The sequence below is a fragment of the Schistocerca serialis genome, chromosome 5 (genome assembly GCF_023864345.2).
Source record: "Schistocerca serialis cubense isolate TAMUIC-IGC-003099 chromosome 5, iqSchSeri2.2, whole genome shotgun sequence".
NCBI classification, from domain to species: Eukaryota; Metazoa; Arthropoda; class Insecta; order Orthoptera; family Acrididae; genus Schistocerca; species Schistocerca serialis.
The window spans coordinates 626,083,452-626,103,155 of NC_064642.1; the positions used below are offsets into that span (position 1 = coordinate 626,083,452).

General features: G+C 45.9%; 1 protein-coding gene across 1 annotated transcript in view; it reads left to right on the plus strand.

The window, feature by feature from the left end:
• The window catches only part of LOC126481059 (vitamin K-dependent protein C-like), a 172,278-nt gene that overhangs the window by 131,578 nt on the left and 20,996 nt on the right, over positions 1 to 19,704 (plus strand). The window contains exons 4-5 of the mRNA XM_050104542.1: positions 4,201 to 4,366; positions 7,270 to 7,475. Of these exons, the coding sequence (XP_049960499.1) occupies positions 4,266 to 4,366; positions 7,270 to 7,475 (307 nt within the window). The 5' untranslated portion in view covers positions 4,201 to 4,265. The remainder of the gene's footprint in view (positions 1 to 4,200; positions 4,367 to 7,269; positions 7,476 to 19,704) is intronic.

Genomic DNA, 19,704 nt, shown 5'->3' on the forward strand with positions numbered 1-19,704 from the left:
TGGTCAAAAACACCACAAATCGTTGTCGACTGTTTTGTAAACAAGTTTAAAAATGCGTCAATTTTCTTCTGTGTATTCGAGTTTTGTAACCTTTTTTGGCTACTCTGTGTTTGGGTGTTACCAAATAGGATAATACTTCCATAATTATGTGATAGATGTGATAGCAAAGTCATTTGGTGCAGAATAACAACAGATTTCCTTATGTTATCTATTTTAGGACTGGAGGAGTGCTTGTGAAGATTATCTTTACCGCTCTTTGGCTTATACCACTCAAATGTTGGGAATGTAATGCACAGCTACCCCTTTCGGGCGTCGAATTTCTACCATCCGGATGTGTGCCTTCAAGCTTTTATACACACGTACCTCAAAAGCACGAAGTAGTCATTAAATAACAACATAATAAAAATATTCGAGAATAAAGTCCACGTCTTTACTGCAAAATCGGCAATACCTTATTTTCTTTTCCGCTTCTCCATACTATGATCCATTCAACGAACTTCTGTATTGGTAACACGATCTGCTTCAAGTCATAATCTCTGCCTCTCCGTGCACTGCCTAGTTCTGTATACAGCTGCAAATGATTGCACTGAGCCTTCAGACGCGCGATGGTATTCTAAAGATGTTGCTAGGGAAAGATGTATCAAGGGACATTAATGCTATGGAGCGGCAGATGATTCATTGCAGTCAGTTGGAACTTTATATTTGTTTACATAATTAGTTGGAGCGCGGAAAGGCATATTTTGACTTGAAACAGATGTAGTCGCTGTTACCACTACAGGTAAGAAGCACTCTGGTGAATGGGCGGTAGTACGGAGAAGCGAAAAAGAGAAGCAGGTGTTTCTGAATTTAATGTAGGATGTGCACTTTATGTCCGAATATTTTTATTGTGTTTTTACTTTTTAGCTACTTCGCGCATTTTAAGCGCGTGTGTACAAAGGATTGAACGTAGTCAGTCAGATATTAGGAGCTTCAGTCCCGAAAGGCGTAGCTTTGGATTACATTCGCCATACTTGTGGGTTGTTTGCTAAACAACGTTAACGATGGAACAAATTTATTTGTAGTAATGTTGAGTAATACACGTAATCTGTCTCTCTTATGTGGCTATAAAAGCCTAGGGAGATTGTTCTTAATTTTTATCCTTTTGTAGTACTTTAAGAAGATTCAGTCTGTTCCTTTAATGAAATGGCTACACATGTTTCAAGTTAAGCTACTTTCTTACAGCGATTCTAGCAAAAGAAAACGTTGAATTTCAATTTGTTAGCTGGAAGGTATTTAGTAGAGAATAATCTGTAAATGTGTGCAACCCACGAGATATTCAGGTTTTGGCAATGCAGGCCACGGATACTAAGAGGTGCCAGCACCTGTTTTAATACAAATTACACTTAATACATGACATCAGCTCCTCCACAAACCACTCGATCCATCCTTTACATATTTTTATAGGGGGAACAATCAGTATATTGATTAGAGCTCAAGTACCAAAAAATTGTACTAGCGACCCGACTCAGCTACGCACGGGTAGCAGCCTGTAAGTATCTTCGTATGTAACTTAGCGTTTGAATTGCACACTCAAACCAAGTAAAAATGGATACATAAACGTGGAATCGAATTATCTGTTAGAAAAAACTGTACCAAAATGCCTACAGTAATTCCTGTGATTAGTCTTCACATACAGACAGAAAAACACGACGGGATACAAGAGTCATGGGATAGCGATACTCACATATACAGGTGGCGTTAGCTTTGCTTATACAAGAGATAAAATGACAGTGCATTGGCAGAGCTGTCATTTGTACGCATGTGATTCATGTGGCCGACGTGATTACGGCCGCACGACGGGAACTAACAGACTTTGAACGCGAACTGGTAGTTTGAGCTAGACTCATGGGACATTCCATGTCGTAAACCACTAGGGAATTCAATATTTCGAGGTCTGCAGTGTCGTTAGGGAATTCAATATTTCGAGATCCGCAGTGTCCAGACTGTGCCGAAAATACCAAATTTTAGGCATTAACTCACAACGGACAACGCACTGGTCGACGGTCTCCACTTAACGACCGAGAGCAGCGTCGTTGCACAGAGTTGTCAGTGCCAACAGACATGCAACACTGCGTGAAATAACCGCAGAAATGAATGTGGGACGTACGACGACCGTATCAATGAGGACAGATCGGCGAAAGGCTTTAAGGGGCTTCGGCAGCAGGCGACAGACGCGAGTGCCTTTGCTAGCAGCACGACATCACGTGCTGCGCATCTCCTAGGTTTGTGACGATGTCACTTGGATCATAGACGACTGGAAAACTGTTGCCTGGTCAGCTCGTTTCTGTTGGTATGAGCTGATGGTGGGGTTCGAGCCTGGCGCAGACCCCACGAAGGCATGGACCCAAATTATCAACAAGTCAGTGTGCAAGCTGGTGGTGGCTCAATAATGTGTGGGCTGTGTTTACATGGTCCTCTAGTCCAGTTGAACCTATCATTGACTGGAAATGTTTATATTCGGTTACTTGGGGACCGTTTGCTGCCATGGACTTCATGTTCTCCAAACAACGATGGAATTTCCATGGATGACAGTGCGCCATATCACTGAGCCACGATTGTTCGGAGTTGGTTTCAAGAACATTCTGGACAATTCGAGCGAATGATTGGGCCACCCTGATCACCGGACGTGGATACGTCGAACATTTATGAGATATAACTGGGAGGTCAGTTCCTACATTAATCCTGCGCAGGCAAATTATGGGTGGCTGTAGAGGCAGCTTGTCTCAATATTTCTGCAGGGGACTCCAGCGACTTACTGAGCCCATGGCACTACAAAGGGCAAAAGGAGGTCTGACACGATATTAGGAGCTATTCTATGACTTTTGTCACCTAAGTGTATGTGTAGATGACAAATTCTGATAAAAGCCACATCTAGTTATCGAAACGTTGGTTCGATTTCCTACTTGACGCAGCCATCCACTAGAAGAATTTATTCGTAGTGACTGCCAGTCTCAGTCCCTCTGACCAACACCGACTCAAAGGAAGGCCTCGGCGCTTGTTGGTGACGTCACGTCAGCTAGGCACGTCCAACGCCACGTCTGTTGCAGGCAGAAACGCCTGGGCGTGCTTATCACTATAAATCTCTTATTTTTGGACAAAATGTTTGGTATTGTTTTGGATTCTGCAGTTTTATTTAGGTGAAAGATTTTCTTACTATCGTAAAGCTACAAATGAAGATCGTAGTTCTGTATTACTGAAGCTTGTCGAAACAAACGTAGATCAATATGGGAGGATGCTTTGCCCCATTGCAAGCTTCGGAAATTTTACATTCAAGTAACTATATTTACGTGATCCATCTTGTTATCGACACTTACAATTAACTTGTTTCTTTTATTTATTTATTTTCGTTTCACATCGTCACTGGAAATGTGAACTAATTTACATGTGTAAATGTCCAACTGTTGGCAGTCATTAGATTACAGTCGTTTTCAACGAAAGGAATTCTAAACAGGAAACAAAATTGCTTCATACATCGAAAATACTGCTGAGCTTAAATTTTTTTTAAACATGCGCATTAGAAAAGATAAATATTCCCCTCTTGCAATTGAAAGGAGAAACTTTATAAGATAAAAAAATTTTATTTGATAAAACACGTATCTCCGTTTTGCCTCTTCTTCTGCCCCCCACCCCCTCCCTCAACGTGTACAATCGCAAGATATTTCATTAACATTCAGTGCTCCTCACCCCATAGTCAACCAGGATACCTAAAGAAGAGCACCAATATGTTCACAGTTTCTTGTAAAAGCACCCCAGTACAAACGTAACTTCCTCAGATTTACAAATAAGCTAAAGAAGCACGAATTCTGTTGCTGCTGGACCATGAAGTTGTTTTTGTATGTCAATCCTTAAAACAGGTGGAAATTTAAGTTCAGGAGTACACTATTTGTTAAGAAGTGTAATGAATTGCACAATTAATTGATTGCAGAAATCTCTCAGAACAATGTGTGTTGGTCAACTACCGCCACCAGTTTCACATTTTCCTGTGTAAGAGAGGGAGACACCACCATTATGATGAGTATGCCTGCAACAGACGTGGCGTTCGCCGTGCCTAGCTGACGTGACGTCACGAACAAGCGCCGAGGCCTTCCTTTGAGTCGGTGTTGCTCTGACACGCTGTGGTCCCAGACAGAGAGTGAGAGGTGGCGTGTCCGCCTGCTGCAGTGTGCGGCCGGCCCAACCGCCCAGCCAGCCGGCTGTCCGGAGGTGTGCCGCTGTCGCCCTCGGAGATGCCGTGGCTGGCGCTGGTCTACGCCGGCGAGGACAACGTCACCACCGGCTCGCTCATCAACAACAGATACGTGCTCACCGCCGCCGCGCCGGTACAGGGGTAAGCGGCGACACTCATTACACTCACTGGCTACACAGCTGCTGTTTTCCTTGTAAAGTTGCTACTTCCCAGCCTTATCTTTAGCTGCAGCTAAACAGTACCATATGCAACCATCATTTTGAAGTTTTATTCTCCTGCGCATGTAAGCAGGGATGGCTAGAGCACAAATGCAAGGATGTAGAGGCTCATCTCATGAGGGGTAAGACAGATTGCCTACAGGAAAATTAAAGAGACCTTTGAAGAAAAGAGAAACACTTGTATAAATATCAAGAGCTCAGATGGAAACCCAGTTCTAAGCAAAGAAGGGAAAGCAGAAATGTGGAAGGAGTATATAGAGGGTCTATACACGGGCGATGTTCCTGAGGACAATATTATGAAAATGGAAGAGGATGTAGATGAAGATAAAATGGGAGATAGGATTCTGCGTGAAGAGTTTGACAGAGCGCTGGAAGACCTGAGTCGAAACAAGGCCACGGGAGTAGACAACATTCCATTAGAACTACTGATAGCCTTGGGAGAGCCAGTCCTGACAAAACTCTACCATCTGGTGAGCAAGATGCATGAGACAGGCGAAATTCCCTCAGACTTCAAGAAGAATATAATAATTCCAATCCCAAAGAAAGCAGGTGTTGACAGATGTGAAAATTACCGAACTATCAGTTTAATAAGTCACAGCTGCAAAATACTAACGCGAATTCTCTACAGACGAATGGAGAAACTTGTAGAAGCGGACCTCGGGGAAGATCAGTTTGGATTCCGTAGAAATGTTGGAACACGTGAGGCAATACTAACCTTACGACTTATCTTAGAAGAAACATTAAGAAAAGGCAAACCTACGTTTCTAGCATTTGTAGACTTAGAGAAAGCTTTTGACAATGATAACTGGAATACTCTCTTACAAATTCTGAAGGTGGCAGGGGTAAAATACAGGGAGCGAAAGGCTATTTACAATTTGTACAGAAAGCAGATGGCAGTTATAAGAGTCGAGGGGCATGAAAGGGAATCAGTGGTTGGGAAGGGAGTGAGGCAGGGTTGTAGCCTCTCCCCGATGTTATTCAATCTGTATATTGAGCAAGCAGTAAAGGAAACAAAAGAAAAGTTCAGAGTAGGTATTGAAACCCATGGAGAAGAAATAAAAACGTTTGAGGTTCGCCGATGACATTGTAATTCTGTCAGAGACAGCAAAGGACTTGCAAGAGCAGTTGGACGGAATGGACAGTGTCTTGAAAGGAGGGCACAAAAAGAACATCAACAAAAGCAAAACGAGGATAATGGAATGTAGTCGAATTAAGTTGGGTGATACTGAGGGAATTAGATTAGGAAATGAGGCACTTAACGTAGTAAAGAAGTTTTGCTATTTGGGGAGCAAAATAACTGATGATGGTCGAAGTAGAGAGGATATAAAATGTAGACTGGCAATGGCAAGGAAAGCGTTTCAGAAGAAGAGAAATTTGTTAACATCGAGTTTAGATTGTGGTGGCCAGGGCAGCAGTCGAACATTTTCTGTATCCACAAAGGCCCGTACAGGACCTACAACATGCGGTCGTGCATTATCCTGCTGAAATGTAGGGTGTCGCAGGGATCGAATGAAGGGTAGATCCACGGGTCGTAACACATCTGAAATGTAACGTCAACTGTTCAAAGTGCCGTCAGTGCGAACAAGAGGTGACCGAGACGTGTAACCAATGGCACCCATACCATCGCGCCGGGTGATACGCCAGTATGGCGATGACGAATACACGCTTCCAATGTGCGTTCACCGCGATGTCGCCAAACACGGATGCGACCATCATGATGCTGTAAACAGAACCAGGATTCATCCGAAAAATTACTTTTTGCCATTTGTGCACCCAGGTTCGTCGTTGACTACACCACCGCAGGCGCTCCTGTCTGTGATGCAGCGTCAAGGGTAACCGCAGCCACGGTCTCCTAACTGATAGTCCATGCTGCTGCAAAGGTCGTCGAACTGTTCGTGCAGATGGTTGTTGTCTTGCAAACGTCCCCATCTGTTGACTCAGGGATCGAGACGTGGCTTCACGATCCGTTACAGCCATGCGTATAAGATGCCTGTCATCTCGACTGCTTGTGATACGAGGCCGTTGGGATCCAGCACGGCGTTCCGTATTACCCTCCTGAACCCACCCATTCCATATTGTGCTAACAGTCATTGGATCTCGACCAACGCGAGCAGCAATGTCGCGATACGATAAACCGCAATCGCGATAGGCTACAATTCGACCTTTATCAAAGTCGGAAACGTGATGGTACGTATTTCTCCTCCTTACACGGGGCATCACAACAACGTTTCACCAGGCAACGCCGGTCAACTACTGTTTGTGTATGAGAAATCGGTTGGAAACTTTCCTCGTGTCAGCACGTTGTAGGTGTCGCCACCGGCGCAAACCTTGTGTGAATGCTCTGAAAGGCTAATCATTTGCGTATCACAGAATCTTCTTCCTGTCAATTAAATTTCGCGTCTGTAGCACGTCATCTTCGTGGTGTAGCAATTTTAATGGCCAGCAGTGTATCATCCACCGAGCCAACAGAACGTCGCATTCATAGGGGACAAGGCCTTTCTACGCAGCGGCTATCTCCATATTCTCCAACGGCGATCGTCTCAGTCAGCGACGGTCGCTGAATAACAATCAACATAGCGAGACGTTTTGCATACGGTCCGTTTATTGCCGAAGGGTTGACCTAGTGGCAGGCGGCGGCGTCTATAACTTCGACGCTTGGTAGTATCGTTGAATGACGTTTCCGGGCACGGGTTCCTACCCTCGTTTTGTTCCTCAAGACACCCTCTACAAACCCTCGAAGTTTCTCGCAACATTTCTGGCACACACTGTACATCCATTTTTATAGTTTGTGTGGCTTCCTCAAAAACCGGTGGCGGTGCTCGGCAGGTACACGGCGCAGGACGTGAAGGTGTCGCTGGGCGCGGAGAACGTGTGCACGGGCGACGTGGGCACGGTGAACGCCAGCGTGTCCGAAGTGCTGGTCCACCCGCAGTACGACCCCGACTCCATGGCCTCGGACCTGGCGCTGCTGCGCCTCACCACGCCCGTCGTCTTCTCCTCCCGCATCAGCCCCGTCTGCCTGCCGCCCACGGGTAAGTGTCCGCTGCAGGGTCTTCGTTTTCTGTAACGCCACTGCAGTTTCGCCCACTGGTACAATGTTACTGTGATAGCACAAGTGACACCGTTCCGTCTATTCTGGCGTCTACATCTACATCTAAATTTATACTCCGCAAGCCACCCAACGGTGTGTGGCGGAGGGCACTTTACGTGCCACTGTCATTACCTCCCTTTCCTGTTCCAGTCGGGTATGGTTCGCGGGAAGAACGGCTGGCGGAAAGCCTCCGCGCGCGCTCGAATCTCTCTAATTTTACACTCGTGATCACCTCGGGAGGTATAAGTAGGGGGAAGCAATATATTCATCTAGAAACGCACCCTCTCGAAACCTGGACAGCAAGCTACACCGCGATGCAGAGCGCCTCTCTTGCAGAGTCTGCCACTTGAGTTTGCTAAACATCTCCGTAACGCTATCACGCTTATTAAATAACCCTGTGACGAAACGCGCCGCTCTTCTTTGGATCCTCTCTATCTCCTCTGTCAACCCGACTGGTACGGATCTCACACTGATGAGCAATACTCAAGTATAGGTCGAACGAGTGTTTTGTAAGCCATCTCCTTTGTTGGTGGACTACATTTTCTAAGGACTCTCCCAATGAATCTCAACCTGGCACCCGCCTTACCAAAAATTAATTTTATATGATCATTCCACTTCAAATCGTTCCGCACGCACACTCCCAGATATTTTACTGAAGTAACTGCTACCAGTGTTTGTTCCGCTATCATATAATCATACAATAAAGGATCCTTCTTTCTATTTTCTATGTTAAGGGTCAATTGCCACTCACTGCACCAAGTGCCTATCCGCTGCAGATCTTCCTGCATTTCGCTGCAATTTTCGAATGCTGCAACTTCTCTGTATACTACAGCATCATCCGGGAAAAGCCGCATGGAACGTCCGACACTATCTTCTAGGTCATTTATATATATTTGAAAAGCAATGGTCCCATAACACTCCCCTGCGGCACGTCAGAGGTTACTTTGTCTGTAGACGTCTCTCCACTGAGAACAACATGCTGTGTTCTGTTTGCTAAAAACTCTTCAATCCAGCCACACAGCTGGTCTGATATTCCGTAGGCTCTTACTTTGTTTATCAGGCGACAGTGCGGAATCGCATCGAACGCCCTCCGGAAGTCAAGGAAAATGGCATCTACCTGGGAGCCTGCCTGCATGCGATCGTCGCATGTCGCAAATGGGTTTGGGTTATTGTGTGAATCCAGTACCATTTCACCAGATATCACTGACTCGCAGCTGCGACTAAACTGCCTGCTGTGTATAACAGCAACAATGCTTAGTATGTTGTGTGGAATGGCAAGCTGAATATTATTCGACAGGTAACCCCAGTTCGGAAATACATACTTCGACTAGCAATGATGATAATGACGATGCTTGTGATTCAAAAGTAACTTAACTACCTGGTTATTAGACTGACAATCCCGCACTCCTCACGTAGTGTTGTAAGACGTAGATGCGAGACTTTTTTTTATTTCATTGGTAATAATGCTATCTACATCTACATCAACATACACTCCTGGAAATTGAAATAAGAACACCGTGAATTCATTGTCCCAGGAAGGGGAAACTTTATTGACACATTCCTGGGGTCAGATACATCACATGATCACACTGACAGAACCACAGGCACATAGACACAGGCAACAGAGCATGCACAATGTCGGCACTAGTACAGTGTATATCCACCTTTCGCAGCAATGCAGGCTGCTATTCTCCCATGGAGCCGATCGTAGAGATGCTGGATGTAGTCCTGTGGAACGGCTTGCCATGCCATTTCCACCTGGCGCCTCAGTTGGACCAGCGTTCGTGCTGGACGTGCAGACCGCGTGAGACGACGCTTCATCCAGTCCCAAACATGCTCAATGGGGGACAGATCCGGAGATCTTGCTGACCAGGGTAGTTGACTTACACCTTCTAGAGCACGTTGGGTGGCACGGGATACATGCGGACGTGCATTGTCCTGTTGGAACAGCAAGTTCCCTTGCCGGTCTAGGAATGGTAGAACGATGGGTTCGATGATGGTTTGGATGTACCGTGCACTATTCAGTGTCCCCTCGACGATCACCAGTGGTGTACGGCCAGTGTATGAGATCGCTCCCCACACCATGATGCCGGGTGTTGGCCCTGTGTGCCTCGGTCGTATGCAGTCCTGATTGTGGCGCTCACCTGCACGGCGCCAAACACGCATACGACCATCATTGGCACCAAGGCAGAAGCGACTCTCATCGCTGAAGACGACACGTCTCCATTCGTCCCTCCATTCACGCCTGTCGCGACACCACTGGAGGCGGGCTGCACGATGTTGGGGCGTGAGCGCAAGACGGCCTAACGGTGTGCGGGACCGTAGCCCAGCTTCATGGAGACGGTTGCGAATGGTCCTCGCCGATACCCCAGGAGCAACAGCGTCCCTAATTTGCTGGGAGGTGGCGGTGCAGTCCCCTACGGCACTGCGTAGGATCCTACGGTCTTCGCGTGCATCCGTGCGTCGCTGCGGTCCGGTCCCAGGTCGACGGGCACGTGCACCTTCCGCCGACCACTGGCGACAACATCGATGTACTGTGGAGACCTCACGCCCCACGTGTTGAGCAATTCGGCGGTACGTCCACCCGGCCTCCCGCATGCCCACTATACGCCCTCGCCCAAAGTCCGTCAACTGCACATACGGTTCACGTCCACGCTGTCGCGGCATGCTACCAGTGTTAAAGACTGCGATGGAGCTCCGTATGCCACGGCAAACTGGCTGACACTGACGGCGGCGGTGCACAAATGCTGCGCAGCTAGCGTCATTCGACGGCCAACACCGCGGTTCCTGGTGTGTCCGCGGTGCCGTGCGTGTAATCATTGCTTGTACAGCCCTCTCGCAGTGTCCGGAGCAAGTATGGTGGGTCTGACACACCGGTGTCAATGTGTTCTTTTTTCCATTTCCAGGAGTGTACATATTCCACAAGCCATCGTATGGTGCTCGGCGAAGGACTCCTTGAACCAGCGCTAGTCATTCCATTTCCTAGTACACTTGTAAATGGAGCGAGAAAAAACAGCAATCTATACGGCTCCGTACGAGCCCTAATTTCTCTTATCTTGTCATGGCGGTCCTTGTGCGAAATTTACGTTGACGGCAGAAGATTCATTATACAGTCAGCTGCAAATGCCAGTTCTCAAAATTTCCTCAACAGCGTTTCGCAAAAAGTACATCGTCTCCTTCCAGTGATTCCCATTTGATTTCACGAAGCATCTCCGTTACACCCGCGTACTGAATTCCTTTGAATTGCTTCGCTTCTTCCCTTAATCCTACCTGTTGGAGATTCCAAACACTCGAGGAGCATTCAATAACGGATCGTACTAATGTTCTACGCGCAGTCCGTTTATAAATAAGCTATACTTTCCTAGAATACTCCCAACAAACCGAAGACGGCGATTCACCTTCCCTACTACCGTCCTTACGTGCTCGTTCCATTTCATATCGCTTTTCACTATTACGCCCAGATATTTAATTGACGTGACTGTTTCAAGCAGCACACGACGAATACTGTTTTGCAAAATTATGGGATCGTTTTTCTACCTCATCTGAATTAACTTACTTTTTCCTACCTGTAAAGCAATCTGCCACTCTTTTCCCCAAACAGATATTCTGCCTAAGTCGTCCTGTATCCTTCTGCAGTCGCTAAACGACGATACTTTCCAGTGTACTACAACGTCATCAGCAAACAGCCGCAGACCGCTGCTCACCCTACCCGTCAGATCATTCGTGTATGTTAGAGACCAAGAGACCAATACCTCCCTGGAGCACTCTTGACGACGTCCGTGTGTCTGCTGAACATTCGTTGCCAAGGACAACGTACTTCAACAATATCAGAAATTGAGTCCGCCAGGATGCAAAACACCTTGTTATTCGTTTATTTCTTTATTCTCCCAAACTAGTTTCGGCGACAAATAGCACCATCATCAGTGGTTTTTTTAAATCTAAAACATGCAGAAAATAGCATGGTTATACAAACACAGTGGCACATTATTACATTTTTGCTATTCGTTTTTCGAAATATAGTTTTCTATAGATACTTTCATACTGCCCTATTTATTGTATGTTGCAGCATGTTTTTGAGAATTATTGTCGCTGTTTGCGACATATTTTCTGTGCGCTTTTTTTCTGTTGCCGTTTTTACTCAGCGAACATCATGTCATCTGCAACTGTGTGAGCGGCTGTTAGTAAACAAAATACTAAAATGTGAGCTTCGCATGTCAGCAATATGCACTTGGGCTTGCGGTAGTGTTGTGGAGTCCAGTTATTTGGTTTGTACTGAGCTGTTACTTAGCTATTCGTGTACTCACGTTCGTTGGATGGTAACAGCTCAGTACACACCAAATAACTGGACTCCACAACTCTACCGCAAGCCCAAGTGTATATTGCTGACATGCGAAGCTCACCTTTTAGTATTTTGTTTACTAACAGCCGCTCACACAGTTGCAGATGACATGATGTTCGCTGAGTAAAAACGGCAACAGAAAAAAAGCGCACAGAAAATATGTCGCAAACAGCGGCAATAATTCTCAAAAACATGCTGTAACATACAATAAATAAGGTAGTATGAAAGTGTCCATAGAAAACTGTATTTCAAGAAACGAATAGTAAAAATCTAATAATGTGCCCCTGTGTTTGTATAACCATGTTATTGTCTGCATGTTTTAGATTTAAAAAACCCACTGATGATGGTGATATTTGTCGCCGAAACTGATTTGGGAGAATAAAGAAATAAACTCAAGGTGTTTTGCATCAAGGCGGACTCAATTTCTGATATTTTTGTTTTTCTATGCAAACACGGACCAAATGGGATAGTTCCAAGATAAAATTATTGCCAAAGTAGTTGATTCTACACTCCTGGAAATGGAAAAAAGAACACATTGACACCGGTGTGTCAGACCCACCATACTTGCTCCGGACACTGCGAGAGGGCTGTACAAGCAATGATCACACGCACGGCACAGCGGACACACCAGGAACCGCGGTGTTGGCCGTCGAATGGCGCTAGCTGCGCAGCATTTGTTCACCGCCGCCGTCAGTGTCAGCCAGTTTGCCGTAGCATACGGAGCTCCATCGCAGTCTTTAACACTGGTAGCATGCCGCGACAGCGTGGACGTGAACCGTATGTGCAGTTGACGGACTTTGAGCGTGGGCGTATAGTGGGCATGCGGGAGGCCGGGTGGACGTACCGCCGAATTGCTCAACACGTGGGGCGTGAGGCCTCCACAGTACATCGATGTTGTCGCCAGACCTGGGACCGGACCGCAGCGACGCACGGATGCACGCCAAGACCGTAGGATCCTACGCAGTGCCGTAGGGGACCACACCGCCACTTCCCAGCAAATTAGGGACACTGTTGCTCCTGGGGTATCGGCGAGGACCATTCGCAACTGTCTCCATAAAGCTGGGCTACGGTCCCGCACGCCGTTAGGCCGTCTTCCGCTCACGCCCCAACATCGTGCAGCCCGCCTCCAGTGGTGTCGCGACAGGCGTGAATGGAGGGACGAATGGAGACGTGTCGTCTTCAGCGATGAGAGTCGCTTCTGCCTTGGTGCCAATGATGGTCGTATGCGTGTTTGGCGCCGTGCAGGTGAGCGCCACAATCAGGACTGCATACGACCGAGGCACACAGGGCCAACACCCGGCATCATGGTGTGGGGAGCGATCTCCTACACTGGCCGTACACCACTGGTGATCGTCGAGGGGACACTGAATAGTGCACGGTATATCCAAACCGTCATCGAACCCATCGTTCTACCATTCCTAGACCGACAAGGGAACTTGCTGTTCCAACAGGGCAATGCACGTCCGCATGTATCCGGTGCCACCCAACGTGCTCTAGAAGGTGTAACTCAACTACCCTGGCCAGCAAGATCTCCAGATCTGTCCCCCATTGAGCATGTTTGGGACTGGATGAAGCGTCGTCTCACGCGGTCTGCACGTCCAGCACGAACGCTGGTCCAACTGAGGCGCCAGGTGGAAATGGCATGGCAAGCCGTTCCACAGGACTACATCCAGCATCTCTACGATCGTCTCCATGGGAGAATAGCAGCCTGCATTGCTGCGAAAGGTGGATATCCACTGTACTAGTGGCGACATTGTGCATGCTCTGTTGCCTGTGTCTATGTGCCTGTGGTTCTGTCAGTGTGATCATGTGATGTATCTGACCCCAGGAATGTGTCAATAAAGTTTCCCCTTCCTGGGACAATGAATTCACGGTGTTCTTATTTCAATTTCCAGGAGTGTAGTACATAAAAGCAATTTGGATTACGCACGATGCATGAATAGTTAACTAAACCGGTAAAATTTAATTGTCACGAAGGTAAAACTAAGATCATTGTGTACACAAGTTATAAATCGCTGACTACTGTAAGTAGTTCGTAGCAATTATTTCCAAGAATGGGCATGTAAAGATTAACTATGGCGTCAAGTTTCTTTCAGTTGCATTTGTAATTCTAATGTTCTATGCAACCCCATTAACAATCACTGTACAGGCAGACACAGGGATAGAGTCTAACTGTCCCCCTGTGTATTCATTGCAAATACATCTATATCTGTACTTACATCTTCATCTACATCCATACTCATACTTCGCAAGCCATCTTATGGTGAGTAGCAGTGTGTACTTTGCGTACAACTGTCAGTTCCCCCTTTCCTGTTCCGGTCACGAAAGGTCCACGGGAAGAAGGATTGCTCGTAAGTCTCTCTGTCAGCTCGAATCACTATAATTTTACGTTCATAGCTCTTTCGAGAGATGTACGTTGGACGAAGCAAAATGTTGGTTAATTCTTCTAGGAATTTACGCTCCGAATTTAAACAATAAACCACACATGATGAAGAAGCCCCTCTTGCAGCGTCTGCCACTGAAATTGACTGAGCATGTTCGTGAAGCTTTCGCGCTCACTAGAGTTACTGCTCTTCTTTGGATCTTCTTTGTTTGCTCCATCAGTTCTTTCTAATACAGATTCTAGACCGACAATAAATTTTATTGGTGAAACGATGGCTTTGTAAGCTACCTCCTTTGCTGACGGACTTCATGTGCCGAGGATTCTTCCAATGAGTCTGTGTGGCACCTGCGTTACCTACGACACGTTTTGTGGAGTCGCTTAGTTACATTCGTTCAGGACGCATATTCCTAGATATTTTATGTGTAAGTAGGCTGCTTAGGTTTTTATGTTGGTAGCGCCACGTAGCGCTCTGTCTTAAAATCGCTGACTGCGCTGTGTGCAGTCTGTGGCTGGTTGGACTCATTGTTGGATTATTCGCTAGTGTAGTGTTGGGCAGTTGGATGTGAACAGCACGTAGCGTTGCGCGGTTGGAGGTGAGTCGCCAGCAGTGGTGGATGTGGGGAGAGAGATGCCAGAGTTTTGAGGTGTTAATATGAGCGGACGACCTGGACGCGTGTCCGTCAGAAAAAGGAAATTTGTCAAAATAAATGTCAAGAATTTATAAATATATTATGACTTGTGAACACTATTAAGGTAAATACATTGTTCGTTCTTTATCAAAATCTTTCATTCGCTAACTATATGCCGATCAGTAGTTAGTGGCTTCGGTAGTTAGAATCTTTTATTTAGCTGGCAGTATTGGCGCTCGCTGTGTTGAAGTAGTTTGAGTAAAGAAGATTTTTGTGAGGTAATGAAGGGTATAGGTTATTGTTAGTCAGGGCCATTCTTTTTTAGGGATTATTAAAAGTCAGACTGCGCTAAAATATTGTGTGTCAGTTTATAAATGATCAGAATAAGTAAAGAGAAAACTGTGTGAGTACGTTCATTTTTACTCAGCTGTTTCTGTATCAAATAACGTAGTTTACCAGCACAGTCTTTCTTTACATTCAAAGGGCAAATTTCATATGAAGTTGACTACTTCCAGTGTAATCATACAATAATTATTCAGCCATCTCCGACTGTAAAAGAACTAATCTATATTTGCTTCATTATTGAACAGGCGTCGGAGGAGCTTGCGTTTGACCATTTTAGTTATGTCAGTTCAGTCTTGAAGAAAATGTTTCAATAAGTCCGCAAAACACAGAAAACAGTGTTCTAAGAGATATCGGTCTTTACTTATTGTCAGAAAAATACAAAACACTTTGAACGACTAGAAATAAGATGTTCATATTCACAGGACATGTACATTAGTATGTTCTGCATGTGTCCCGTTGCCTAGTGGGCCCTGGTAGCTTGTTCCATGCATGATGGCATCGACGCATTTAGAGCGCGAATGGCGTCCTGTGGTGTAGCCATCCATGCTGCTTTTACCTGATTCCAAAGTTCGTTGAGTCACAGCGTTGCACCCATTGTTTCGCCGTATCCCACACATTTTCGAGTGGCAAGAAGCCTGGTGATCTGGCGGGCCAGGGCAAAAGACTGACGTCCTGTGACACCGGGAAGGCACGTGTTCGCGCAGAAACATGTGGTCGTGCATTGTCTTGCTGAAAAATGTCGTCTGGGGTATTTTGCAGAAAGGGTATGGCCACGGGTCCCAGGATGTCATTCACGTAGGTTACACTGGTCACAGAGCCCTGGACACACGCCAACTGTGATATGTAATTGTACCCAATAGCACCCCACACCATAAGGCCTTGGGTTGGCGCTGTATATCTTGTGCGAATGCAGTTACTGTGATGCCGCCCCCTGCCTGAGGCGAACCAAAATGCGGCTATCCTAATCTACTCATGAAGGTAACGCACCGTCACGTCTAAACCACCATCAAGTCCTAAAATCAAAGGCAGGATTGACATTGAAGTCCAACACTTAGTCCTGAAAGCACATTTATTACTGACGCAAAAGTACAACCAGAACAGAAATCAAGTATATTTCAAGAACATTCCAGAAATGATGTACATAACAAATAATTGCTAGGGATTGGGTTTGAACTGGGGACGCTCAGAACGCCCGTCAGCGACGCTAATCACTACATCGCACTGCACTCACCACAGGTCGCGACAGTATAGATACCTTAGTCACCAGCAGGCCCAAACTTTTCGACTCACTCAGCGTAGAATAGGGAACAGTGATCATAAGGCCGTTAAGCACCATTGAACGGTGCGGTAAATACGAATGGAAAGAAAGATAAGCTTTTTCTACTTCGTAAGAGCGACAAAAACAGACTTCAGTTGTCAGCCGAAAAAAGTCGTCTCCTGGATCGAGAATGTTGCGTATAATTGTACAAAGTTCAGTAGCATTGCGCAATACTCCTTGGACATGTATGTGCCGTGCAAATTTGTTAGGAATGGGGAAGACACATCGCACAGCCGTATTAGGAAGGTGCTTCGAAAGTAGAGAGCGCCACCGCAAATTTTACGTAGCTAAAGCCGCACAGAGAGGTAAAAACTAAACGAAACCAAAATTTGCATAAGGAGGGCCACAAGTGACACGTTCCACGAATTCGGAAGTGAAATTCTATCTATCGACTTAGCAGAAAATCCTAATAAGTTTTCCTCTGATGTAAGATTAGTAAACAAATCGAAACCACCTGCCCAGACACTCTGTGACCATATGTCACCGAAACGGAAAATAGCAGGGAGAAGGTCGAAATCTGTCTTTTTTTCCCCAAAACTGTTTCATTGCGGAATATCGCGCTGCGGTTTTTCCTTTAACTCATCGAAAGACCACCAAAATGACAGACATCGAAATAAGAAACCAAGGGATAGAAAAGTAGCTGAAATGGCTTAACAGAGAAAAGGCCACTGCACCTGATGGGATACTAATACGATTCTACACAGCGTATGCGAAAGAACTTGTTCCACTTCTAGCAGCAGTGTATCGTAGGTTGCTGGAGGAGTGAAGCATTTCTAGTGATTGTGAAACAATGCAAATCATTCCAGTTTTCAAGAAGCGTTGCCGAACAGACGCGCAGAGCTACAGACCTACATCTCTGACGTCGGTATGTTTAAGAATTTTGGAGCGTTTTATGCTCGTGCATTATGATATTTCTGGAGACCAAAAATATTTTCTGTAGGAATCAAAATGGGTTGCGAACAACAATCGTATGAAACCCAGCTCGCTCTGCTGGTCAATATACACTGAAGAGCCAAAGAAAGTTGTATACCTGCACGCAGAAGTACCGCAACACGACGTGGCATGGACTCAACTAATGTCTGAAGTAGTGCTGAAGGGAACTGACATCATGAATCCTGCAGGGCTGTCCATAACGAGTACGAGAGGGGTAGAGATATCTTCCGAACAGCACGTTGCAAGGTATCCCAGATATGCTTAATAATATTCATGTCTGGGGAGTATGGCGGCCAGGGGATGTGTTTAAACTCAGAAGAGTGCTCCTGGAGCCACTCTGTAGTAATTCTGGACTTGTGGGGTGTCGCATTTTCCTGTTGAAATTGCCCAAGTCTGTCGGTACGCACAATGGACATGAAAGGATGCAGGTGAACAGACAGAATGCTTACGTACGAGTCACCTGTCAAGAGTCGTATCTAGACGTGTCAGAAGTCCCATATCACTCCAACTGCACACGCCCCTCAACATCACAGGGCCTCCAACAGCTTGAACAGTCCCCTGCTGACATGCAGGGTCCATGGATTCATGAGGTTGTCTCCATACTCGTACACGTGTCCGTCCGCTCGATACAATTTGAAATGAGATTCGTCCGACCAGGCAACATGTTTCCAGTCATCAACAGTTCAGCCGCGCGGGATTAGCCGTGCGGTCTAAGGCGTTACAGTCATGGACTGTGTGGCTGGTCCCGGCGGAGGTTCGAGTCCTCCCTCGGGCATGGGTGTGTGTGTGTTTGTCCTTAGGATAATTTAGGTTAACTAGTGTGTAAGCTTGGGGACTGATGATCTCAGCAGTTAAGTCCCGTAAGATCTCACACACATTTGAACATTTTGAACATCAACAGTTCAATATCGCTGTTGACGGTCCCAGGCGAGGCGTGCAGTCATCAAGGGTACACGAGTGTGTCTTCGGTTCCGATAGCCCATCTCGATGATGTTTCGTCGAATGGTTCGCACGTACACACTTGTTGATAGCCCGGCATTGAAATCTGCAGCAATTTTCGGAAGAGTTGCACTTCTGTAATGTTGAGCTATTCTCTACAGTCGTCGTTGGTCCCGTTCTTGCAGGATCTTTTCCCGGCCGAACCGATGTCGGAGATATGATGTTTTACCGGATTCCTGATATTCGCGGTACATTCGTGAAACGGCCGTGCGGGAAAATCCCCACTTCATCGCCACCTCGGATATGCTGTGCCCCATCGCTCGCGTGCCGACTATTTCACCACGTTCACAATCACTTAAATCTTGATAACCAGTCATTGTAGCAGCAGTAACGGATCTAACAACGGCGCTAGACACTTGTTGTCTTATATGGGTGTTGCCGACCGCAGCGCCATATTTGGCCTGTTTACGTATCTAAAAAATGTTGCATGGGGGCTTAATTAAATATGATGCAAATATTTTTTATGTTTTTAGTAGCTGAAGGTCCGATTACGCTATTCTCGTAAACGGTTGGCCCCGACTAGAATTATTACGCAATCTGACTGCAACAAACAATGAAAGAAAATTTTCGTAAACACAGTTAATTAATTAAGTCCCCAGCAACTATAAAACCTACAAAACCAATAAGCACAAGAGTAACTGTTCTGTATGTGGGAGTGTGACTCAACGTACACATCTGGCACGGTTCTTCTCCAACAAGACAAGAATTTTTAAATACCAATTATACTGACGTGATAAAAGAAAATTAGAAAAACTATAATTACGCAAGAAAACCAGAATTCACTCTAATACAAGAACACAAGCCAGATGCTTTGTTGACTGAACCTGTAATGACGCATTATTTCAGACACACAAATAATAAGAGAACATTGTGGTTTTTACCTTCAAATATATTGACGAAATGCACTCTGATCATTACAATAACATCTGCTATCTCTCCCATCAAATAACTGGATAAAACATGGAACAAACACTCCTTACTACATCTCGACAAGCCTTGCCCACTAGCACATCTCAACACGCACTGACTACTACGAGCTCTCGACAAGCACTGACTTCTACGAGTTCTCAACAGGCACTGTGGAGGCGGCTTAATAATACTCTTTGGCGCAATCTCTGGCGCAGTGGCTCAGTGTAGCCACCTTTCAATGTTCAAATGTATGTGAAATCTTATGGGACTTAACTGCTAAGGTCATCAGTCCCTAAGCTTGCACACTACTTAACC